Genomic DNA, 23,815 nt, shown 5'->3' with positions numbered 1-23,815 from the left:
GTGTATGTGTGGGTGTGTGTGGGTATATGCATGGGGATATGGGTGCGTGTATGTGCATGTATGTGTAGGGGGTATGTGTGGGTATGTAGAGGCTAGACATTGACGTCAGGTGTCTTTCTATATCACACTCCACCCTATTTTTTAATCTATTTTTATTTCATGTGTACGACTGTTTTGTGTGCATGTATGTATGTGCACCACATGCATGAAGTGCCTGCAGAGGCCAGAAGAGCATGTGATATACTCTGGAGCTGGAATTATGGGTGGCTTTAAGCTGCCATATGAGTTCTAGGAATTGAACCTGGGTTCTCTACAAGAGGACCCAGTGCTCTTAACCGTGGAGCCATCTCTCTAGCCCTTCCTTGTTTTTTGAGGGTGAGTCTTTTTCTGAACCTGAAGCTCACTGCAAAACCAGCTAGCCAGCAAACTCCAGGGATCCACGTTTCTCTTCCAGCACTAAGCTCACAGACCTGCATCACTATGCCTGGACATTTATGTGGGTGCTGAGATCTGAACTCAGTTTCTCGTGCTTGTGCAGCAAGCTTTTACCTACGGAGCCATCTCCTCAGCCATCGTAATTCTTACTACCAGCATTCTGAAGACATCAAGTCAACTGCTTCATAAAATGTCCCTTAGTATATTTGTCATTGCCTTGAGATATCACTTCCTGTGAAATCTGTGTAGTCACACTGTCCTTCACGGTGCACGAATGGAAAGTCACGCCAGCTCCCAAGGCTGTTTTACTTTGAACTCCAGACTAGCAGGAGATGTAGCAGTTTCTCAGCTTTTTTCCTACAACCAGAGTCCTGTGTAATGAGGCTGTTCATGAACATGGGAACTTTTTCCACTTACTGTATCATGATGGATAAAGACATCACTAAGATCTAATTATCTAAGGTAGGTTAAATGAGAAGGCAGGCAAGCCTGGCAGCATGCAGAACTCAGTGGAGTGAAGACACCTTTACATGAGGCCAAGGCTACAAGTGAACAAGCAATTATAATTACAATGTATTCTTTCCCTGGTGCCTGGCAAGTACATTGTGACATTGCTTTTAAGATGCATCTTGATTGCAGAACATTAAGATGTAAAAACATGGGCATCTTATTAAAATCAAATTGAGAGGATCTCATTATTAAGCAAGGTTCTAGTGTCCAGTTGTTCTGTGGAGGTCTTCGACACATTACACTTACTCTAGAATTCACAGTTGTTTTAAAATAATATATAGTTGATATAATTATTGTATAATTATGCATTTTAATATTGTCTTTCTCATTTCAACAGAAAGTAGAGTTCTTAGAAATACACAACATAGGGGCTGGGGAGTTGGCTCAGATGGCAAAGTGCCTACTCCACAAGCCTGAGGGCCTGTGTTTGAATCCCTAGCACCCATCATGTCAGGCATCATGTCAGGCATGATGACATGCATCTGTAATTCCAGTGTTGGACAGGCAGAGATGGGAGGATCCCTGATGCTTGCTGATCAGCCAGCCTGGCTGAATTAGTGAACTCCAGGTTCTGTGAGAGAACTTGTCTCACAAAACAATGTGGAGAGTGATTGAGGAAGATACCCAGTGTCAACCTCTGACCTCAGGCATGCACACAGACACACAAAGAAATGTGTGATGTCATGAAGTGTTTAGACAGAGGTACTGATAACATCAGCTGTATGACCATGTTGTGCAATGATTTTGAAAGTGCATGCAATTCAATTGTGCAAGTCTATTATGTCTTTGTTTTGTGTTTTGTTTAATAATGTTAAATCTTTAATGTTGGCCTAGATAACAGTGGACCTTCAAAATGCTTACGTATACTCAGAACATGTTGACATTATTTGCAAAGTAACTATGAACAGGACATATATCCTTAGTCTGTGTTTTTTCTTGGAAGAACACACATCCTGAGTTTATACAGACATAATCCACAAGCTAAAATGGCACCACTATCTTGTGTTATCATTTATAAAGAAGCTTTCTAGTTAACCACGAGAGAATCAAGGCATCCTTTCCTGCTGGCCTCTCTGAAGTCTACCTAGAAGAACTCGCAGTTCTCAGGCTCAATGGTTGAGACAGAGTTCTTTAAAGCAGGGGTAAACTTAACAATGCCTTATGAAGAAAGAGAAAACACTCTATTACTGATATTTGAGGTATAAACTTGGAAGAGCCATCATCATCCCACCCTTCTCCCTCTTTATCATATATCTTGGGCAAGGCAGTAGGAAAACCCAGACACCCAACCCATGAAAGTCTCACACTATACACTAAAGCCCTCCCCAACATACTAGTCACCATTAGGGCCCAACCTACTCTCCCTGCTTTGCTCAGTACATAACTGGCATGAGGCTTCTATCTCTTTCCAGAAAGCCCCACAGTCTGAGCTGAAACTTTGATGGATGCAGAGTCATCAGTTTCAATATCCGACTAATTTCAGATGGGAGTTGGTTTAGCTCTTCCCAGGGATACCATGAAACACCTTTGTCCAAGAAGGAGAATGCACATATGGGCTGTCAAGTCTTCTAGAACCTTTCTCAGAGCATGGATTGGCGGTATAAGGAAAACTGAACAGGGTGACACAGAGGGGACGATGCCTGAAAGGAGACAGTTATTCCTGTGTATCAAGCAATGAAAGGACACGTGTGCACACACAACTGTCCCCTACTTGTCATATTGTAAACTTAAAGCAGCATATATTCAAGATGACAGTCCTTCAGCCAAGTTAAAAAAATATTAGCTATAAATGAGACATCTGTGTTATAAGCCCTGCCCCCCTCCAAGGCTTAGGGACTATTGAGGAAGAGGGGGTAGAAAGACTGTAAAAGCCAGAGGTCAGGGAGGATAAGGGGCAAAACAGTGTCTTCTGGACATGCCAAGATTTCTACACTCATGAATTCACAGCAGCTGTGGTGACCTGTACAAGATCTACACAAGACCAAATGAGTAGGCATTCTAGCATGGAGGGGAGAGGAACTCATGAGCCCCATCCCTAGTTGAGGAGTTACTGGAAGCTGCTGGTGGAGGGGAGAGTCTGTTTTCTAAGAGCTAGGTAGGTAGACAATGCTTTAGTGGATGTCCCCACACCCATGGTGTATGAGCAGCACAGAGGGACATGAATGGCTATTTTTTAAGAAAAAGGCTATGAAGTTGGGATGGGGAGAGGGGGTGGATCTGGGAAGACTTACAGGAAAGGGTTGTGGGTGAATATGATCAAAATACATTGTATGCATGTATGAAAGTCCCCCCAAATATCAATATAATATTTAAAAAGCATCTTGCTAAATAAAAGAAGTCAAATACCGTTAGTTCTATGGCATTAACGTATTGATGATTCTGGATGAGTTTATCTGAGTAGAAAAATGCTTTGCATACTGCAGTTCTGCCACACTGTTCAGCTCCTTAGGGATGCTAAAACTTAAAGTAATATATACTTCAAGTTATTAAATGATGATATCCTCAGTCACTGGCTGATCCCACAAATCTCTCTGAAGGTACAAAGTCTCATTTGTGATCCCAACTGGTGATATCTTTAACTGTCCCAGGTCAACTCAGGGAAAGAAATTATGGAAAGTAATTTCAGAAAAATTAAATTATTTTATAGTGCTAAATAAAGAAATACCATAAACTGAGAAAGTGACTTCATACTCAGAGGCAATAATACTGTATTTAATATTTTATAAAGAAAATATCGACCTAGCGGCCTCAAAATGAAAGCCACACAATGTGTTAAGTAACTGCAGATAGGATATTGCTAAGTGGTTCCCATACTGAATCTCTCCCTTTTTCTATAATAACATTTGAAGAAGTATTGTTTTTCCTGAACTCTAAAAGACTGAATAACTTGCCTAGGCTCACACAATAAACAAGCAGTCAACTCAGGATTCAACTCCAGAGCATCTCACATTGAGCACATGATCGATGGGTGGAAAAGAATCTCAAGGGGACACAAGCACAGGTTCTTTCTCAGGGAGGAGCTTTCGACAGAGGAAAATGCTGAGTTCCCATTAGCCTGAGTCTCCAGTGCAGAGTGCCACCCCAGGGCATGTACAGTGCCACCCAAGTGTGTAGAGTGCAACCCCAATATGTGCACAGTGCCACCGCAGTGTTTGCAGAATGTGGGGCATCATTCCCAGTGCAGAACATCATCCTCAGTTCAGAGCACCACACTCAGGGTGGAGCACCATCCCTAATGTGGCACAGCATCTCTAATGCAGAGCACCATCCCCAGTGCAGAACACCACCCTCAGAGTGGAGCACCATCCCAAGTGTGGTGCACCGTCCCTAATGAAGAACACCATCCCCAGTGTGAGCCACTGTCCTCAGTGCAGAGCACATCCCTCAGGATGGAGCACCATACCCAATGCAGAGTGTCATCCCCTTTGTTGTCAGCTCTATCACTCTCTGTATGCACTGTTGTGCCAGGAGAGTCTGAATTCTGGGATCAGAATCTCTAATAAAACTTGTTCCTGTAGGAACCAGGATAGATTCATCCAGGAAAGAAAACCATGAGCCAAGAGATGCTGAAGTCTAGGAAAGACTCAGAAGACAGCCAACCAAGAGGGCTCTTGATGGCCTTAGGGGTGTTGAGGATGGGAATGAAGGCCTCTAGTTTGAGGCTAGCCATGTAAAGTCAACAAGTATATACTGAAAGCCAAGCTCATGCATTCTCCCATCTTCTTGACCAGGAGAAGCAGTAGAGAAGTTGGAAAGTATAGAATAAACACTCAGGACAGAGCAGAATCACAAGACATGATGATGATGATAAAAGATACACTGCATACTATGGAAATCCATGCTGACTTCCACGTGGGGAGCAGAGAGCATGCAGGCATGGACCTTACAGTACCACCAGCAGTATCCAGAGAACGAGGAACACCTGGTGCAACTCCTGGGTGAGTTTTCCTCATTGCCTTAGTGAGCAGGTGTAAGCATTTCCATCAAAACCCACTGTACTATCCAACACTGTCCAATAACAATGAGGTTTCTGTGAATGTTCACGATTATACATGGCTTATCCAGGGCAAAGCTCCAGTCATTCTGAATGCATTCTCTTCTCTCTGTTATTTATGCAAAGAGAAGCTCTGCTAATGTAAATATTGGAACTTTTCTGAGGTTCCTGGCTGATAGTTGTTGCCTGGACCCTGGTCCAGTAGAGATTTTTCTCAGTAAAAGTGTTTTAAGCAAAATCCGTTAGACCTGGATTTAGTCCCACAGCAAATATATTTGAAAGCAGCAAGGTGCTACAGCATCATTATAAGGGGATCTATCTTGTATTGGGCCTCTGATGGCCAACTTTATGAGACTTAGAATCACCATGGAAACAAGTGCCTCTGCACACATTCATGAGGGACTTAGAGTAGGTTCATCAAGATGGGAAGACCTACCATAAATGTGGGTGGTATCATTGTGTGGCCTGGGATCCTGCACTGAATAAAAAGGAGAAAGTGAGCTGAGCACCAGCATCCCTCTCTCTCCGCTTCCTGACTGAAGACTCCATGTGACCAGTTGCCTCACACAACTGCTGCCATGACCTCTCCGCCATGTTAGACCGCACCCTGAATGAACTGTGAGCCAGAATAAACCCTTCCCTAAGTTGCTTCTAGGTATTTGGGCATGGCAACAAGACAACTGACTAACATTGCCTCTCTTTGCACGCTCTTGACAGGCTGAGTAACAGAGGTGAGTTAGATAGGTGGGCATGTCCTACCTCCAGAACACATGCAAACATCTCAGTCATGGGTTTTACATTTTTGGCATTTTCCCCCTTAGTCGAGGACAAGTTGTTGAATGGTTGGAGGAATTTTAAAGAAAAACATCTCCTCTCTTAAAGCTATCATTGAATGGGGGTTAAATGAGGCACGTTCTGTCACACAGTCTATTTTCTAGATTTCTTTCATTTCAGCCTTTGGACCAAATATGTAATTTCTCATTCTATTAATTTCCCCCCAAGGCTGCAAAGCACAGCCAGGGCACAACTAACACAGCCACCTTTTATATTTTCAGGAGTCTGTCTTCATAATGTCACAAAGATGTTAGCTGGGCATCCTATCACATACCTGTAATCCCAGCATTTGGGAGATGGAGGCAGGAGGTTGATGAGTTTGAAGCCAGCTGGGTTATACCAAGAGACCCTGTCAAAAAAATGGGGAAGGGCAAGCCCCGAGGAACTTATCCCTATAGATGGAAACAGAAATAGCTCTTTTGTAGCGATGTATTCCATCATTGAACACTATCTACAGTAGATGGTAAAATCACAGCAATCTCTGATCCAATATTTTTAGTGGTCACTTATGTCCTTCAATGTTTTTAAAAGTCAAGAATTGAAAATTGCCTGACACACACAAGAGGCCATTCTGTTGCTAGAGTACTTGGCTTTCTCATGGCAGTACTATGTTCTTGTTGTTGAGATAGGGTCTGACATAGCCTAGGCTGGTCCTAAGCTTCCTATGTAGTCAAAGATGACCTTGATTCTCCTGATTCTGATTCTCCCACCTCCAGCTCCCAGGTGCTGGGATTATAGGTGTGCATCACCAGGTCCAGCTCCCAGTCCTGTTTTCAGTCTTTTGCATGCTCCAGAATTCTCTCTGTCCTGAGACATTGCACTTCAGTGGGGTCAGGGGTGGGTGAGGCCCGTGCTTTTCTTTTGTCAAATGACAGGATGGTTCTGAGAAAGGAGATATTTATGATCCCAGGTATATAAATCCTGGAAAGCATACCTTGGAAGGCCAAGACTTTGGAAGTACATGTCACTTTAGTGATCTGACTGACCTCTGACACTTACATAAAGGCTTTGTTTAAAGCTCAGGATGAGGACCCCTGATCAGAGGGCAAGCAAGGTGGGTACTTCTTGGCTTGAATTCAATGTATCTCAGATTTATTTTGGATTCAGGGCCAAAGGAAATGTATATCAATAACATGAAAGCCAGGTACTATGAGGTGTGCCAGCATCTTGGTAGGATTTTATTTTAATGTACAATCCCAGGGAGTTTTGTGCCTGGTATGTGCTTCTAGAACCCAAGCAGCTTGCACCACTGAAGAAGCAAGCCACAGACTATACCACCTTGACTGTGAAGTCAAGGGTTTTTACCTCTACTGGTCTTTACACAGAATCACTCACCCATTACCTCAACTTTGTTCCCAGGGTACCCTCTTCTCTTGGAGCACATGTTTAATCTGTGATGAGGTGGGAATCCTCTCTATTTGCTGGGCATGATGCAGCTTTTAGAAAGTTTGGAACTTGTGAACTGTTTCTCTGGTTGGTTACCAATGCATTGTTCACTGGACCTGAAAATTTCATGACACTACATATTTAAGTGTGGAAGATTTTTTTTTAAAAAGAGGAAACCAAAGGAAGCCTATCTCAGTCCCATGTCAGGGAAGCCACGGCCTCTACAACATCCTAGCTACAACTTTTATTTTTCGGCTCTGATTCCATAATCTCTCTTGTTTCTGTTTTAGGTTCTATTTTCAATGACAGAAATGAGCTCCACAGAATGCCTTTGGAAAGGCGATTTAATGGAAGGATATGGCACCTTAAAGAACTGAGAGTAGGGGCCAGAAAGATGGCTCAGCAGTTAAGAGCACTGGGTGTTCTTGAAGAAGACCCAGCTTCGAGTCCCAGCCCCCACATGGCAGCCAACAACTGTCTGCAACTCCAGTTCCAAAGGATCCAACACCCTCTTCTGTCCTCTGTAGACACTGTACAACACAGGTGCACTTACATATATGCAGGCATAACACTCATACACAAAAAATAAAAATAAATAAATTTAAAAAAAGAACTGAGGGCAAACCTGAGGAGCCAAGACTCAAGAAGACAGGAAAAAGAACTTCAGTGACCCAAACTTATGGTCAGTGTCCTGCTGCCTCTTTCAGGAGGACGTGGCTCTAACTATCTTTCACATGTCACTCTACCTAGTTCAAATCCATGGTAAGGATCAGATTGTACCCATTGGGGTGGTCCACCCTCCAATTTTTCAATATCCTGTTATTCTTTTTTCCTTGTTTGCTCAACTCAGTGCCTGCTTTACTACTGTAACCTGAATTTGCCTAGGCATCACTAGCCTGTGGGTAAACACACAGAGAGAACAGCTCCAGTCTCTACTCCTATACCTTTCTTGAAGTCTTGAGGGATCCTGGCAGGAAACCACCAATGTTTCCCTTTACAGGTCCCTCTGATAATCTAGCTGTAGAGAAAGCATCAGGTCAGGGACTTCCTACTGTTGTTTGCTTGGGCCATACAAGTGCCAAATGGCTGCCTGGCTTCTTTCAAGGCTCCCAGGACCAGTACTTTCTGCCCTCCTGGGAGAATGCCCTGTCCTGGATACTAGCATCACACACTATCCTCCAGGTTGCAGAACCACACTACTGCACCCCTGTGATACAGCAAATGGCTTCTCCAGGTTCTACCCACAGCCTCTTCCCTAGGCACCCAGCAGAGGAACATATGCCATGGGGTCTCCCTACCCACTTCTCTCTCATCTCCCCTTACCAATGGCTCCTGAGATTGTGGATGTTGTTAAATCCCAAACTGAAGACCTTCCTTGCAAAAAAGGACTACTCTTATAGCACTGATCATATATCCCCTTTCAGGTTTTTCTATACACACGTGTGTGTGTACATGTATGCATCTATGTGTTCACGCATATACAGGTGCATGTGCATATGAGAATAACCTCAGCTGTCATCTTCAGGAATGCCATCCACTTCCATTGAGGCAGGGCCTCTTACTGGCCCGGAGCTCACCTATTAGGGTAGGCTGATTGACCAGTAAGCCCCAGGGATCCTCTTGTCTCTGCCTCCTCAGCATTGGGATGAGAGATCAGACCACCATGATCAGCATTTTCAGGCTTTTCTCCATTTCACAGTGATTATTATATATACTTAGTTCATGGAGTGTTCCATCTAACATTTTAACTTAAGAATTAATATGCTAATAAAATGCATATATTACATTAAAGAGTTCATCCCATTCTGTCAAGCTGAACATGTCTTAATTTATCTCTACTATTGTATGGTTGAGTGTTAACAGTTTTATATTACAAATATTCAATACAACTCATTTTGGGGGGAGGACAGGGACTCCCTCTAGCCCCAGCTGGCCTGGAATTTACTATGTAGACCAGGCTGGCCTCGATCTTACAGAGATCTGCCTGCCTCTGCCTCCTGAGTGCTGGGATTTAAGGTATGTGCCACCATGCCTGGCTTAACAACTCATTTTTTTAAAAGGTTTTATTTTTAATTTTTATATAAGTGTGTGTATATGTGTGTGTGTGTGTGTGTGTGTGTGTGTGTGTGTGTGTGTGTGTACGCAGCAAGGAGGTACCACCTGAAGCCAGAATAGGGTGTCAGCTCCCCTGAAGCTGGACTTAAAGGAGGGTGTGAGCCACCTGAAGTGGATCCTGGGAACCCAAACTCAGGCCCTCTGGAAGATTAGGTTCTTAGCCTCTGAGCCATTTCTCCAGCTCACAACCCAGTTTTAGGCAGCATTTAAAACTAGTTGTTATACCATTGGCTATAGATTTTAAAATTTGAAATTATTGGAAGAAAGTCCTTAGACCAGTGGCTTTTGACACATGTTGGTCAGCACTCTGAACTTTCAGATTTCACCAGCCATGGAAGGGAGCACCTTTTTTTTCTAGTTTACTTTTGTCGACACTAGGAATGTTGTTTGTTTTGTTTTGTTTTGCTTTGTTTTGAAAATCACTAACTTAGGAACTGGAGAAACAGCTCTGCAGTTAGGAGCACTTGCTGCTCTTGCAGATGACCTGGATTTGGTTCCCAGCACCCACATGGCAGTTAACAATTGTCTGTAACTCCAGTTCCAGGGGATCTGATCCTCTTCTGGCCTCTGTGGACATTGCACATGCACTTTCACACATTCATGAAAAATAAAACAAACTTCATACACATAAAATAAAAATACATTTTAGAAATAAAAAAAAACATTAATTTAATGAGAAAAATATCTGTTTAAAATATAATTTCTAACCTCTTGACTTCTACCGAGTCAAACATGTCTCCCATTTATTTAGTTCTGTGAATATCCTTAGTCCATAGTGATCATTGTTTTAAAAATGTTGTTTGTTTGGGGAATTTCTGAGACAGGGTCTTCCTGTAGCCCGGCTATTCTGGAACTCACTGTATAGATGAGACTGTACTCGATCTCACAGAGATTCACCTGCCTCTGCCTCCTGAGTGCTGGGATTAAAAGTTTGCACCACCGTGCCCAGTTTGATCATTATTTTATTTTCTATCTTCCAGGGATGCCACACAAACAGGTCAGGGCACCTCTCAAACACACTATGGAACCAACACCCAAAAGACAGCATGGGAATTTATGAACTGTGTGGGTTGTGTGAAAACCACATAAGAAATGATCACAGAGAAGTGAAGCGTATCCAGGCCCAAGGAAAACAACGCATTGAGAGTTCTCTGAGAAAGCTAAGCAAGTACGGCAGGCACACGGAGGAGCTGTGTTTTGATTTCAGTTCCAAGGACAATTTTCTTCTCTCCTTCCCTGAAAACAATCTCTAAAATTGGTCTGTGTTAAGGGTAATAGCACAAAATGTCAAAAATGAGAAAGAACAATGTTTATAATGAAGCAATGAACTAGAAAGTCAGTCTGTTCCCAAGGAAAGTAGGGATCTCTGTCTTGGACTAAGTCAACACAGAGTAATAAAGGCTGATAAGCATGGGTGGTCTGAGCTTTCCTTTAAAACGTAGTCACTAAATGTTCTTGTTTATGATGCTGGAAAGAGTCTATTCAATAAACTGTCAAGAAGAGAAATTTGTAGGTAATGAAAAATGACAACCAGAATTATCCCATAATCTCCTGTCTGTGATACAGCTTTGCAAGTAAGTAATCCATCACTCATCTAGAATTTGCTAGTCTTCCAAAGCAAAAAAATTCAAACTAAAATAGATAATAGAAATGCATTTTAATGCAGAACATCTGAAGGAAAAGATTAATGAGGAGCTACTCATGTGACTGCAATGACAGCCGTGTTGATTAAAGAGGAATTTTCTCCTAAAAAAATCTTAAAATGCTTTTATTGAGCTAAATAGACAGAACAACCCTAAACTTTTTGTCCTGATGAGCTTTAACTGGACACAACCCAATGTCACTTGAGAAGAGAGTCTGAGTTGAGGGATTTCCCAGATCAGAGTGGCCTGTGAGCATGTCTGTGAGCAATTGTCTTGACTGTTCATTGCTGTGAGAGGAACCAGCCCACTGTGGGGCGCACCATTCCCTGGGCAGGTGTGTCTAGGCTGTATAAGAAAGCTAACTAAGCATGAGCCTTGCATTAGTCCCCCTCCATGGTTTCAAGTTCCTTCTTGAGTTCCTGCCCCGACTTCCCTCAGTGATGAACTGTGACCTGGAACTTTAACCCAAATAAACTCTCCCCCCTCCAAGTTGTTTTATCACTGCAAAGAAGCTAGAACCCTTTTCACTAAGCTGAAAAGAAAGACGAAGTTAGAGCTAGCCACTGTTTTTTTGTAGTGACTAGACAGTACTTGAGTTCTCTCCAGTGATCCCTAACCCCCCACTTCCCTTCAGAAGAAACAGAACAAGGGCACACTGGCTTTTGGGTGTCTTACCTGGTATTCTCCTATGAATGAGTCTTTTTTTCTAGTATTCTATTCTGAAACTCAAGTTGACATGCGTTTTCTGAGCCAGAGAGAAAAGAAATCAAGAAAAATCTTAAAGCACTACTATTCCTACATCTGGGTGAATATGTTGAAGCAGAATAAAAATAATAACTTTAATAACTTTCAGTGATGCCATGGTCCTTCAACGATCAAATCTAGTTCTTTACACAAAAGGACCCAACTGTACTCACCATAACTCCTGTAGGAGTGGCCAGCTCCAGGCTGTCTACATACCATTTTCTTTACGTGGCAAGCCTGTGGACACTTTGTGATGATGGTTCCTGTCTATCTGGACTCCATCTGGGATGCTCTCCTTTCCCATCAAACCTCTTGAGGTCATCTAACCCTCTGAATCCTTTTCTCTACTAAATGCTCCCTGGTCTTAGCTATCCTGTGCATTGGGCTCCTGTGGAACACTGTTCTGTTTTACTTAAAGATAGGTATACCGTCCAAAAGACATGTTCTGGTGCTATAAAAGGAGTTGAAGAAGACAGAGCCACAGTCCTGGCAGTCTTTTCCATTGATGCTTACAAATGTGAGTGTGGCACAGCGGTGCTGAGATGTTCAAGCCAAGTGCTATATAAGACTTGCCCAACTTGTCAGGTGTGGAATCATGATATTCTATCACACCATCCTCACCCTCAACTTATTCCTGCCATATTCTGTGCTGATTTCATTTCTGTTGCTGTGATAAAAATACACTGTTCAGAAACAACATAAGGATGGAAGGGGTGTAGCTGGCTTAGAACTGCAGGCTATGGTCCATTACTGTGGGTAAGTCACAGAGGCAGAAACTTGAGACATCTGGTCATGCAACGCCCATAGTCAAGAGCAGAAAGAAATGAAGCCCTAGGCTACCTGCTTGTTTGTGCTTAGTTTTCTTTACTCATATATAGTTCAGGGCCCAGCCTATGGCACAATGCCACCCACAATGGGCTGGGTTCTCTTACATCAATGAACAATCAAGACCATCCCCACAGACATGCCCACAGGCCAACCTGCTCTGGATAATCTCTCAGTTGAGACTCTTGCCAGGTGTTTCTAGGTTGTATCAAGTTGACAGTTAAACCTGTTCAGAACACCTCCTAACGCTCTAGAGAACCTTGTCTGCTGGATCATTCTTTCCATCCTGTCTAGACCTCATCTACCATTCCCATGGTCACCACCCAACTTATCTACTTTGGAGATTGCTATTACTAATTCAAACAGCTTCTCCTGAAGCTATAGAGAAATTTCCTTACTGTTAGCCAGCTTTGCTAGGTATCCCATTGGGATAGTTCTTCTTTACCAGCTACTCCCGTCAACTGAATCCCTAAACTATTCCAGTCCATCCACAGATCTTTCCATGTTTACCTCCTTCATTTCTTTAGAGTCTGCCTTTAATCCTTCAATATCTTAAATTCCATTCCCTCTAATCCGCTCCAAACCCCTGAAGAACAAACCGGGCATCTACATTTCCGCATAGACAGCTGAGGGTGGTTGGAGCAAATATGCCAGGGGAAGACTGGAATCAAACTGATTCATAATTAGAATCTGGTTCAAAAGTCCAGATCTTCAGCCCCTGTGATAGCTATCTCAAACTGATATTTACTCTTCCAGCATTGAACTTTTTTGTTTTAGTGCCTGACCTTTCTCTTCACTAAGAAGTAGAAAGCAGGACTCTCTCTTCTGCTGGTGTCTCTGAGGTGTTCAGATCTTTACAGCTCGGAGGCTCGGTCCATGGAGATTCCCAGGGACCTTACTCAGTAGCCAGCCTAGCTCTCATTTCCAAACACAGCTGTTGCAATGAGAGTGTGCCCTTCCCTAGGTTACTCCATATTGTATAAAACAGTGTTTTTTTGGGTTGTGCCTTCTCCTGACAGATTCCATTTTACAAGTAGCTTTGACTATATGTTGAGGATGGAGGATGACTATGCACCTGAGTGGACACATGAACAGCACCACCAACTGGCATCAGTCATGCATTACAGACTGGTAAATGCCTGATTCCTTGGAGCAGAAGGGATGCCACTATAAGAATTAACCAGGTGAATAGGGACTGTAGGGGAGCATGGGTGTACTATAGTCATATCAGGAAAACAAGACCCCAGAACTTATTAGACACAGCTGACTGAAAACGAGAGTATATATAACTCCCTTACTTGGAACCTGTAAAGAGAAAGATACCCAGCAATGAGATGGTGACAGACCCCACTAACCTGTCATCTGACCACTGGCTCTGTGTGTGTGTGTGTGTGTGTGTGTGTGTGTGAAGGACCAACAAGCAGAGAACTCCCAACTGTCCCAGGGGCTTCAGCTCAGCTCAGCCTATGCTGTTGATATGGCCTTCTCCCTGTTCACCTGTCTTGACCTGCTGTCCATCTGTCTGCCTGCTCATTCGTCTGGACTCCATCCTGCCCTTTACTTCATCTTACACCTCCAGTTCACTGCTGATCTTGTAGTCTAAGACAGCAGCCACAGGGCCTCTCCAGAGATTCCCCAGCTGGTTGGTTATCTCACATTCCCCAGTCCCTCTTGAAACCCTTTCAAATCTGGTTTCAGCTTTGGTTTCTCAGGTCTCTTAGAATCTTCTTGTCTCTTTAACCCTTTGTAGCCATTCTGTAACCTACACATATATAATTAGATAGATCTACTGTGTAATATGTAAAAGTATCATCTGAGAGTTAATATTCATTAATTAGAATAAAAGATCCTGTGTTCACCTCAGCCAGGGGTATTATGGGAAGCAGAAATATCTGGGAAATTGCTGCTGTTGAAACTGCCATACCTTATCAATTTTTGTTAATCAATAAGTTCCAACCTTGTAGAAAGACACAAACATGTTTGTCTATGTTTCTGACATAATGCACTCCCAATAGTCAACTATGATCAGTCTTCTCTCTGTCCCAGGACTCTCCCCTCCTACTGAGCCTCCATAGGAGACCAGACATGTCCCAGCTCTGTGAGTCAGGCACAGAGTCTGGAGGCAGGTCAACCATGGACAGGGGCTGATCAAAAGCTGCTTTTCTGTTTCAGCTGGTATCTTTGAGGTGTCCAGATCTTTACAGCTCAAAGGCTCGTCCCAGGGAGCTTACTCAGCAGCTAGTCTCATGAACTGACTTTCTGAGAAAATGCTAGAACTTCATGTGTTAAAGGATATAAACAAAATATAGCAGCAGAGTGGGGCGGGGGAGGAGGGTGGGGAAGCCGGGTGCTCTGAGTCCCAGAGCCCGTTTTGCTCATCATCACACAGCACTATGGGAGTGTGGGGCAAGCACAAATTCAATGATGCACACAGATGCTAGAAGAGGAGAGATTTAGACACTGGCGGTCAAGCTTATCAGTTTCCAAATACACTACACATCCCAGGGAGACTATGAACTACAAAGTTGTCATTCCGTTCCTGCTCTGGGCTACATCCTCCTTGGCATGTATCAGCTCTGTTTCGTTCTTTACAATCTCACATTCATTTATTGGTCTCTAGGAGGCTTTCTTCAAACCCTTCCCTTGGTGTCTTGGTGTCCCCATAGTCAATGGAGAAGTTGATCAGGGCATGTGTTAGCACATAAGGAGACCAACAGTCATGTACCCTTTCATCTCCTTCATTATCTGAGTCATTCGAAACCCATTCAATTCACCATCAGATTTCCAGCACACAGTGAAATTCCCAAGATCCAGAACATGATTACACAAAGGATGAACTCGGGACCAGCTTAGGAATTTAAAGAGATGGCTGGAGCACGTGAGGAGCTGCATCTTTCATTCTGACAGCCTCCTTTGTGCTCCCACATCGTGCATCCTCTTTATGATGGCCCTTAGAGACCCTCAGCCACATCTCACCCCAGCAGTCTCTTTACTGTCATCAGTACCCTGTGCATATCTGTCCATCACTGCTGGTTGTACCTGGTGGGAGGAAGGGGCAGTGTCATCAGATGGTCCCTGTGAGTGCACTAGCCACTCACCTGGCTTGCTGGCAGACACAGCAGACCCACGTCTTCTCGTGCTTCTGGTAGGAGCAGCAGTTCTTGCAGACGTTGAACTTGCAGTCCCCGCAGCGGCGTTTGGTGTTGACCAGGAAGGTGAAGGGCGAGCAGCAGCGCATGCAGCAGTGCTCCACGAACTTCTGGTGCTTTGAGAGGATGCTGCACTTGCTGCCCTCTTCATCCAGCCTCTGCTTCATCTCACTGGGAAACCAGAAAAGGGGGAGAGGGTGAGGAGAAGAGAAGCAGCACACCACGTCAGGGGGCCGTCTACCCAGAGCACCCAGCTCAGGCCCTGCATGGGCCCAGCCCTTGTAGAATCTTCCCATAGAACAAAAATAAACAAGGGAGATGTGTGTGTGTGTGTGTGTGTGTGTGTGTGTGTGTGTGTATTGTATGTGTTTACATGTGCATATTGAGAACACTGGGTATCTGTTCTCCCCATGACTTAGGGACCATCTCAGAAGAGGAGCCAGAAAGATTGTTAGAGCCAGAGGTCAAGGGTGGACCAGAGTATCTTTTGGACAAGGCAGGACCACTGCACCCATGAACTCACAGCAGCTATGGCCGCCTGCACATGATCAAGCCGGGCAACATTCCAGCATGGGAAGGGGAAGCTCCCGGCCCTGGGGAGCCATGGATAGTTAATGGCATCTCGGGGGAGGGAGAGGTGGTTTCCTTTATGGGTGTGGCCCCTGGTATGTTGACTATGCTCCAGTGAAAGGCCCCACATCCACAAGTATATGGACAGCACAAATTGGAGTCTATGGGCTATTAAATTTTTTGTAAAAGGAGGGCATGAAGTTGGTGGGGGGTAAGCAGGGGTGGATCTGGGAGAATTAAGGGGAGGAGGGGGAAGTGAACATGATTAAATCCATTGAATGAAATTCTCAAAGAATTAATTCAAACATTTTAATGGGGATCTTCCTCTGTCACTTCTTTCCAATCATTTTTTTGAGACAGGGTCTCTTCCTGAACCTGGAGTGCATCTGCTGGCTGGCCAGTTAGTGGGGGGGGGGGGGGGAGAATCCTTCTTTCTTCCTCCTTTCTCAACCCCCACCCCAGCACTGGAATTACAGATGCCCACAATCACAATCAGCTTTTACAAGGGTTCTGGGGATTGAACTCAGGTCCTCATGCTTATACAGCAAGCACTTTCCCCACTGAGCCATCTCACCAGCCCTCAGACAGACCAATCTTTGACCTAATGTCCACAGAGGAACTGTAACAGTGGGTTAATTTTGAGTACCCCTAGATACCTTGTGTACCATGAGAAAGCATGAAAACTTCAATCCTTTTTATTTCAGACCCAAATGGAGATATAAATTACCATTAAGAATTAGCAGTCTAGTGAAATAAAATCTTTTACTTCGTTAATGCCTTTTCAGAAGTACAGGAGATTACTTATGATAAAACATTGATCCTCACTACAGCCCTGCTGGGAATCTGATGCAGTTCTGGCCCACTTCACACCCCTGGAAACCAGTGCAGTCAGAGGTTTTAAAAGCTTTCAAATCAACGGAAGTCAATAAGGACCCCTGGGCAACCAGCAGGGGTGACTGAGGCACTGGTGACTCGGATTTGGATGACAAAATGATCCTTTTCTTCCAAAGAGCTCCTGGTCACAGGGGCACACAGCCAGCCAGGGTAATGTGAAATCCAACAATGCACAAACCCCTGTGAGCTCAGAGAACAGGAAAAGAAGAACCCTAAGAAGGAAGAACGAGCTCCAGCCAAGGCCAACACTGACAGTCGCCTTGAGATTCTGAACAAGTTGGGCTGTTTCCCCTGACACAAAACTGGAGGCTGATAAACAGGAATACAAGGGCTATTTTTTCTATTACTATTATGATTTTACTGCTATTTTACTACTGTATTATATGTTTTGTTTCATGTTGAAGCTATGATATAACTAGGTAATAGGAATTTCTCAGGTCTATTATAACATTGCAAGACTACCACGTACTTGTGGCCCACCATTAAGCAAAACATATAGTACAGGACTGTAGTAAATTCTCTTTTAAAGTTTATCTTAATAGATTTTGTTTATTTTTTTCATTTATTTTTTAATTTTTAAAAAGTATTTTATTTTTATTTTATGTATATGAGTCTGTTGCCTGCATGTGACTGCACCCGTGTCATGCAATGCTGTGGAGGTCAGAAGAGGGTGTCAGATTCCCCTGGAACTGGAGTTAAGGACGGTTTTTAGCTGCCATGTGGGTGCTGGGAATCAAACCCTGGTCCTCTGCAAGAGGACCAGCTCACCCCCACAACATATCTTCCATCTTCTTCCCAACTTCATGTCTTCCTTTTTATAACCCACTAAGCCCAAGTAGTGCTGCCTGTACATATGCATGTGCCTGTGGTCATCCACTGAGGCATGGGCAACCTACCAATGGTCATCCCCCTCAAAGAAAAGTGACTCTCACTCCCTCAGCAGCCATCAACAGTCATTAGGTCCTCAGTTAGGGGTGGGACATTTGGAGACCCTCCTCTCCATGCTGGAATTTTTAACTCTCCTGATCTTGTGGAGGTCTTGTGGGGTTGACCACAGCTGCGATGCATTTACATGTGTAGCAGCCATGTCTTGTCCAGAGGCCAGCCTTTCCCAGCTCTCCTCCCCATCCTCCAGCTCTTACATTCTTTCCACCTCCTCTTCCCCGTCTTCCACAATGGTCCCTGAGCCTTTTTGCTACCAAGCATCCCATGTATGCATACACCCTATTTTGTTTATTCACTCATCAGATTGACATCATGTTCAGTTTGGGGTTATTATGATTAATCTTGCCATAGATATTCATATACAAGTTTCTGCATGTACACAGATCTCAATTCTACTAAGGGACCTGCTGGATCATATTATTGGTGACACTAACTGGAAAACACATTTTCCAAATGCCTCCATCATTCCCACCAGTACTTTTCGAAGACTAATTTTTCCACATCCTCACCAACTCTCTCGCCTGTTTTTCGTTATAGTGATCTTGGAGTGATGTGGTATCTTACCTGTGCTTTTGATTTGCATTTTTCTAATGACTAATGATAATGATTTATTTCTCTAATCAACAAATGTTATTGAACATCTTTTCGTGGGCTTATTGGCCACCTGCACAACTTCTTTGGAAGAAAGTTCGCTAAAATCTTTTGCCTGTTTCGGACTTAGATCACTTCTCTTTTATTTTTTGTAATATTGCAAGCTATCTTTGTGTATTATGGACACAAGTTCCATATCAGATATATTGGTTGAAGATATTTTCTCTTTCTTACATCAAACCTTATGTTTTATTAGCATATTTTGGTAATGAAGGGAATCTGAATCCAGTACCGGAAGGGGAGACTGCCTCAAACCAGCTAATAATTCTATGGGGCAAAATAGAGATGTATGTGTGCACCAGGCTGAATAGAATATTTACAGAGATGTCTGCTCAAAGAAGGTAGGTGCTCTTCAGTTCCTTAGATTTGGAGCAGGCTTCCACCTAAGTCACCAACAACTGCAAGCTTAGCAAATACTGTAAAAGCTTCAAGTTGACTAGTTTATATTGAATTTCAGAAACACTAAATTAAATGGGATGAAGCATGCAAGAAAGAAAGCCTTGGGGATCAAAACAGCTCTGTGAATTAAACTGCATACCACTTGAGTGTAAGGAGTCTGTTTTCCTGAGACACAGAATGCAAATTCCAGTGGTGTTTGAAAATTCACTGGAACTCTGATAATACCCTCTACCAAGCCCTTCAGAGTATATTCCAAGCACATGCGGGGCTTTCAGAGTATATTCCAAGCACCAACTCGGTGGTGGGATGGAATGCCATTCTTGTGTGTATTCGACTTCATTGCCTTCTAGTGTCTCTGGGAAACAGATGTCAGATAGAATGGCACTGGGTAATCTCTAGCGGCTGCTACGATTTGAGCATGTCTCCAAAAGTTCACCTGTTGAGAACATAATGCTTGTTGCAGCAGTGTTGATAGGTAGGAGCTTTAAGAGGTGTTTAGATCATGAAGGCTCTGTCCCCAAGAATCCATCAAAGCTGTTATCGCAGGAACAGGTAGGCTATAACAAGGGTAGATATCTGACAAAGGGATTTCTGACACCCTCACATACGCTCTCTTCTCCTCCCACCTTCTCTCAAGGGCCAATGTAGCAAGAAAGTCCTTGTCAGATGTGGAGCCCTTGACTGTGGACTTCCCAGGCTCTAGAACTGCAAAAATCAAGTCCTTATTTCTAAAAAATTATCCAATTCCAGTTACTTTATCATAATATCACCAAATGGACTGAGGCAATAGCTAATTACAGAATCAACCAGGAACTAGGCAAATAAAGTTACAATCTTTGAAATGTCCTGAGAAGGACCAAGCCCTCAAATGGTCTGCACTGGGAAAGAGGAATGGGTTCAAGGTCAGACATTAGCATGTACTGCTAGGCTCAGACACTTACCCCAAAGTTTCCAACCTTTTGGGGCCTCTGTATTTTTGACTGGCACTTAAAATCCCTATATCACAGTGTTGACAGAGGCAGTGAATGAACAAAGCAACATGGGAAAATACTATTTATTTGACTCAGCAAAATCTCCAGTGGGAGTGAAATAGTGTCTTCTAGGCATGACAGAACCACTGCGCTCATGAGCTCACAGTCTGCACAAGATCAAGCCAAGGCCACATTCTTACACGGAGGGGGAAGGGGTTCCTGAGCTCCTGCCCCTAACTGTGGAGCCATGGACAGTTGATGGCTTTTGGGGGAGAGTCAGTTTTATTTGACGGTGTGGCCCCTGGTGGGTGGACCACACTTCAGTGGATGGCCCCACATCCAGGAGTGTATGGACAGCACAAATTAGAGTTGATTAGCTATTAAATTTTTTTAAAAATTTAAAAGAAGACATGAAATTGGGGATAGCTAAGGAGACAGAGGTGGATCTGGGGGAGAGTTATGGGGAGGAGTTGGGGGTGAATATGATCAAAGTACATTGTATGAAATTCTCAAAGTATTAATAAAAATATTTTTAAAATTCCAGTGACCTGAGTATCTGACATTTGCTCACACTTGTTTTTATTGAGGTTTCTGTGATATAGGTGGGTGTAAACACTATGTGTTGCTTGTGCTCAGGGTAACAGTGGATATGAGGGAGCACCTCATTGTGGATTTTAGTTGTATTTGCTTAATAAGCAAAGAAACAGACTGTGGTCATTCGTAATGTCTTCTGACATGGCCTAGTGCTCTGATAGTTGGTTCTAAAATAACCATCTGAAAGGCTACCACCTTTCCATGGTGTCTCTGGTCCGAGGCCAGGACATCTCAGAGTGGTTATTAGTGGGTGTGCAGAGACTGCACAGTGGTTAGCTTGGTTTTACCCTGGAAGCCAAGGTTGGGGGGGGCAATGTAGCCATCAAGGGGTGGGTGAGTGAGGTTAGGACAGGATGAGGGCTTCCAAGGCAGGGATGCAGGTTGTTGTATAGCCAGGGATGTGGGTATAGAAAAAGGGGAGGGAGGGGTACGGAAAACAAAAGGAAGGAGGGAAAAGTAGAGGGAAGGGGGGGAGGGAAAAAAGGAAGGTGGAAAAGGGAGAGGCAGGAAGGAGGGAAGGGGAAAGAGAAAGGAAAAGGATGGGAGGGAGGAGAGAGGGAGGACACACTAGTTTTCTGGCTTTGTCATGAAATAAAGAAGGCAGATTTTTACGGTGAAGGGAAGACTACGGTGGGTAGAAGCAAGCTTCAGGAAGACCTGAGAGGCACCTGAGGGACACCTGCGGGGTGGTACCAACTGGTCGACTGAGTTTGTTTTTCAGCAGCTCAGAGGCGGCACCTGAGCCAGCTCAGTAAGTTTGGGAGTCACTCCATAGAAGAGAGCGCAGTAAGGGGGAAAGCAAAAACCTAAGAGCAAGCCAGGAAGAAAGTGGACATTTAAACTCAGACAGCATGATTGAAGCTATAGAGACTAAGCGACCAGAAAGGAAGCCAGAGCAGGAGGATAGCCAACAGGGGAGAAGGGAAACTTCCTTAAGGACTCAATTGATACTGACTTCCTCAATACCCCTTGATTCAGCAGCAAGGAGGTGGCAGGAGATCTCTCAACAGCAAGGTCAGCCAGAGACATGAAGAAGGAGCCAGGGCATCCTAGACCCAGGAGGAATATGAGGTGAGGCAGGAGATTAGTCATGGGATAACTTCCAGTCGTGCTGTATGTATGCTCTTGAAGAGCTGGGACCCAAAGCTTGAGCTCAAGGCACAGTGTGGCCATATCCATTGAAATTTAATGTATTTTTTGCCTTTAATGCCACAGGCAATATCACTCTACTATTGGGCAATTACAGGCAGAGTGATTTTGTTGCCCTTAATGGTATTATTTAAAAAATCAGTCAAGATCAATAGAGCTCAAAATATTATGACTTCCAGGAAAGAGAATAGAATTGACACATTCTCTTTGAATGTCACAGCTCCTGCCATGCACCAGATATGCCTGAGCAGTCTGGCAGATGACTAGATGTAACAGCCATTCTGCTGATATCGGGTATGATTTCATTGAAGCCAGCTGTTACAGCTAACATTGACTGTAAACTTGACAAGATCTAGAATCACCTAGGAGACAGGCCTCTGGGCATGTTTATGAGGGAGTTTCTGGACTGGATTAATTGAGGAGGGAAGACCCACACTGTGGGCAGGGCCATTCCATGGGCTCTAGTCCTGGACTGACTGAAAATGAGAAAGTGAGCTGAGCATCAGCATTCATCTCTGTCTGCTTCCTGACTGTGGGTGCAGTGTCATACTCCTGCTGCCAGGACTGCCCCACCATGAGGGACCGAACCCTCTCAAACTGTGAGCCAAAACATACCCTCCCTCCCTTCCTTCCTTCCTTCCTTCCTTCCTTCCTTCCTTCCTTCCTTCCTTCCTTCCTTCCTTTCTTCCTTCCTTCATTGCTTCTGTCAGGATATTTTATCATAGCAGCAAGAAAAATAGATAAGACACTAAGTTTCCACTCCACAACAGCTTGTCAGAAATTTTACCACCTCTCCCCTGGCTCTTCTGAGATATTTGACCAAAAGCTATTAGATCTAACATCCCAATATTGCAGCAAGTATCAATCAACTTGCTAGTTTAACTTACAAAATAGTCTGGACAAAAACCAAGACCAATTACTTTTTGAGCTATCATTTTTTTTCTGTTTCTCAAGTCTTGGGGATGATTGTAACTCTGTTTCTTGAAACACTTTTGCTATTTACTATCTGCTATCTAATACTATTTACTATTTTGTTATTTATAAGAGCACTGGCTGCTCTTCCAGAGGACCCATGTTTATTCCCAGCACCCACATAGTGGCTAACAACCATCAGTAACTCCAGTTCCAGGGGATCTGACACCCTCTTCTGGCATCTGAGGGCATTGTATGCACAAGGAGCACTTAAATACATGCAGGCACTCATACACATAAAATAAAAATAAATATATAAATAAGAGTAATGAGACTGGGGGCTGGGGAATAGCTCAGTTGGTAGAGTGCCTGCCTAGGATGCACAAAGCCCTGATTGCAAACTCCAGTATTACATAAAGCAGGCATGGCGATGCAAGTCTATCATTACATCACTTGAGAGACAGAGGCAGGAAGGTCTTCCTTGGTATATAGTGAATTCAAGGCCAGCCTAGGATACATGAGACCTTGTCTGAAACAAAGATGGGAGGCTGGGGAGATGGCTCAGTGGACAAACATCTTGTCATATAAGCGTGAACACCTGAGTTTGGATCTCCAGAGCCCACATAAAGTTGGGTACTTTACTATCTGAACCATCTCCCCAGTCCCGGATTCATAATTTTTAAATCAAAATTTTAAGTCAACATATAAATGAATGGGTTTCATGATGGCATCTGCATATAGTTTATTTTTATTTTACCCCTACCCCACTGCCCTTCCAGTCCCTCTGTGCCCCTCTTGCTGGTCCCCTTCCTCTTCTCCAACAGTCCCTTTTTCATGTCACATGTATTCTGTTACCCCCTCTTTTTATTTATTTCTGAATGAGAAATAAATACATGTCAGGATTTTTCAATGCTTTGTCATTCATGTATTAACTCCCACACACACACACACACACACACACACACACACACACACACACAGAGCGACTTCTGCAGACCCAGGCGCACAGACACTCCATCCAGAGCTGGTCAAAACCTGCATCATATTGCAGCTACAGAAATAGATGTTTTTACCCTGGAGGACTGTCTTCCCATT

At 43.8% G+C, this 23,815-nt stretch overlaps 1 protein-coding gene across 3 annotated transcripts in view; it reads right to left on the bottom strand.

Annotated features, from left to right (window-relative positions):
• Myrip (myosin VIIA and Rab interacting protein) overlaps window positions 1-23,815 on the bottom strand; it is a 362,410-nt gene that overhangs the window by 167,507 nt on the left and 171,088 nt on the right. For all 3 annotated transcript variants that reach the window (XM_008849427.2, XM_008849430.2, XM_029554258.1), the window contains one exon: window positions 15,585-15,806. In XM_008849427.2, coding sequence (XP_008847649.1) covers window positions 15,585-15,806 — 222 coding nt within the window. The remainder of the gene's footprint in view (window positions 1-15,584; window positions 15,807-23,815) is intronic.

Source organism: Nannospalax galili, unplaced genomic scaffold, assembly GCF_000622305.1.
Source record: "Nannospalax galili isolate Female #2095 unplaced genomic scaffold, S.galili_v1.0 scaffold443, whole genome shotgun sequence".
NCBI classification, from domain to species: domain Eukaryota; kingdom Metazoa; phylum Chordata; class Mammalia; order Rodentia; family Spalacidae; genus Nannospalax; species Nannospalax galili.
This window is presented reverse-complemented; position numbering and strand designations above follow the sequence as displayed.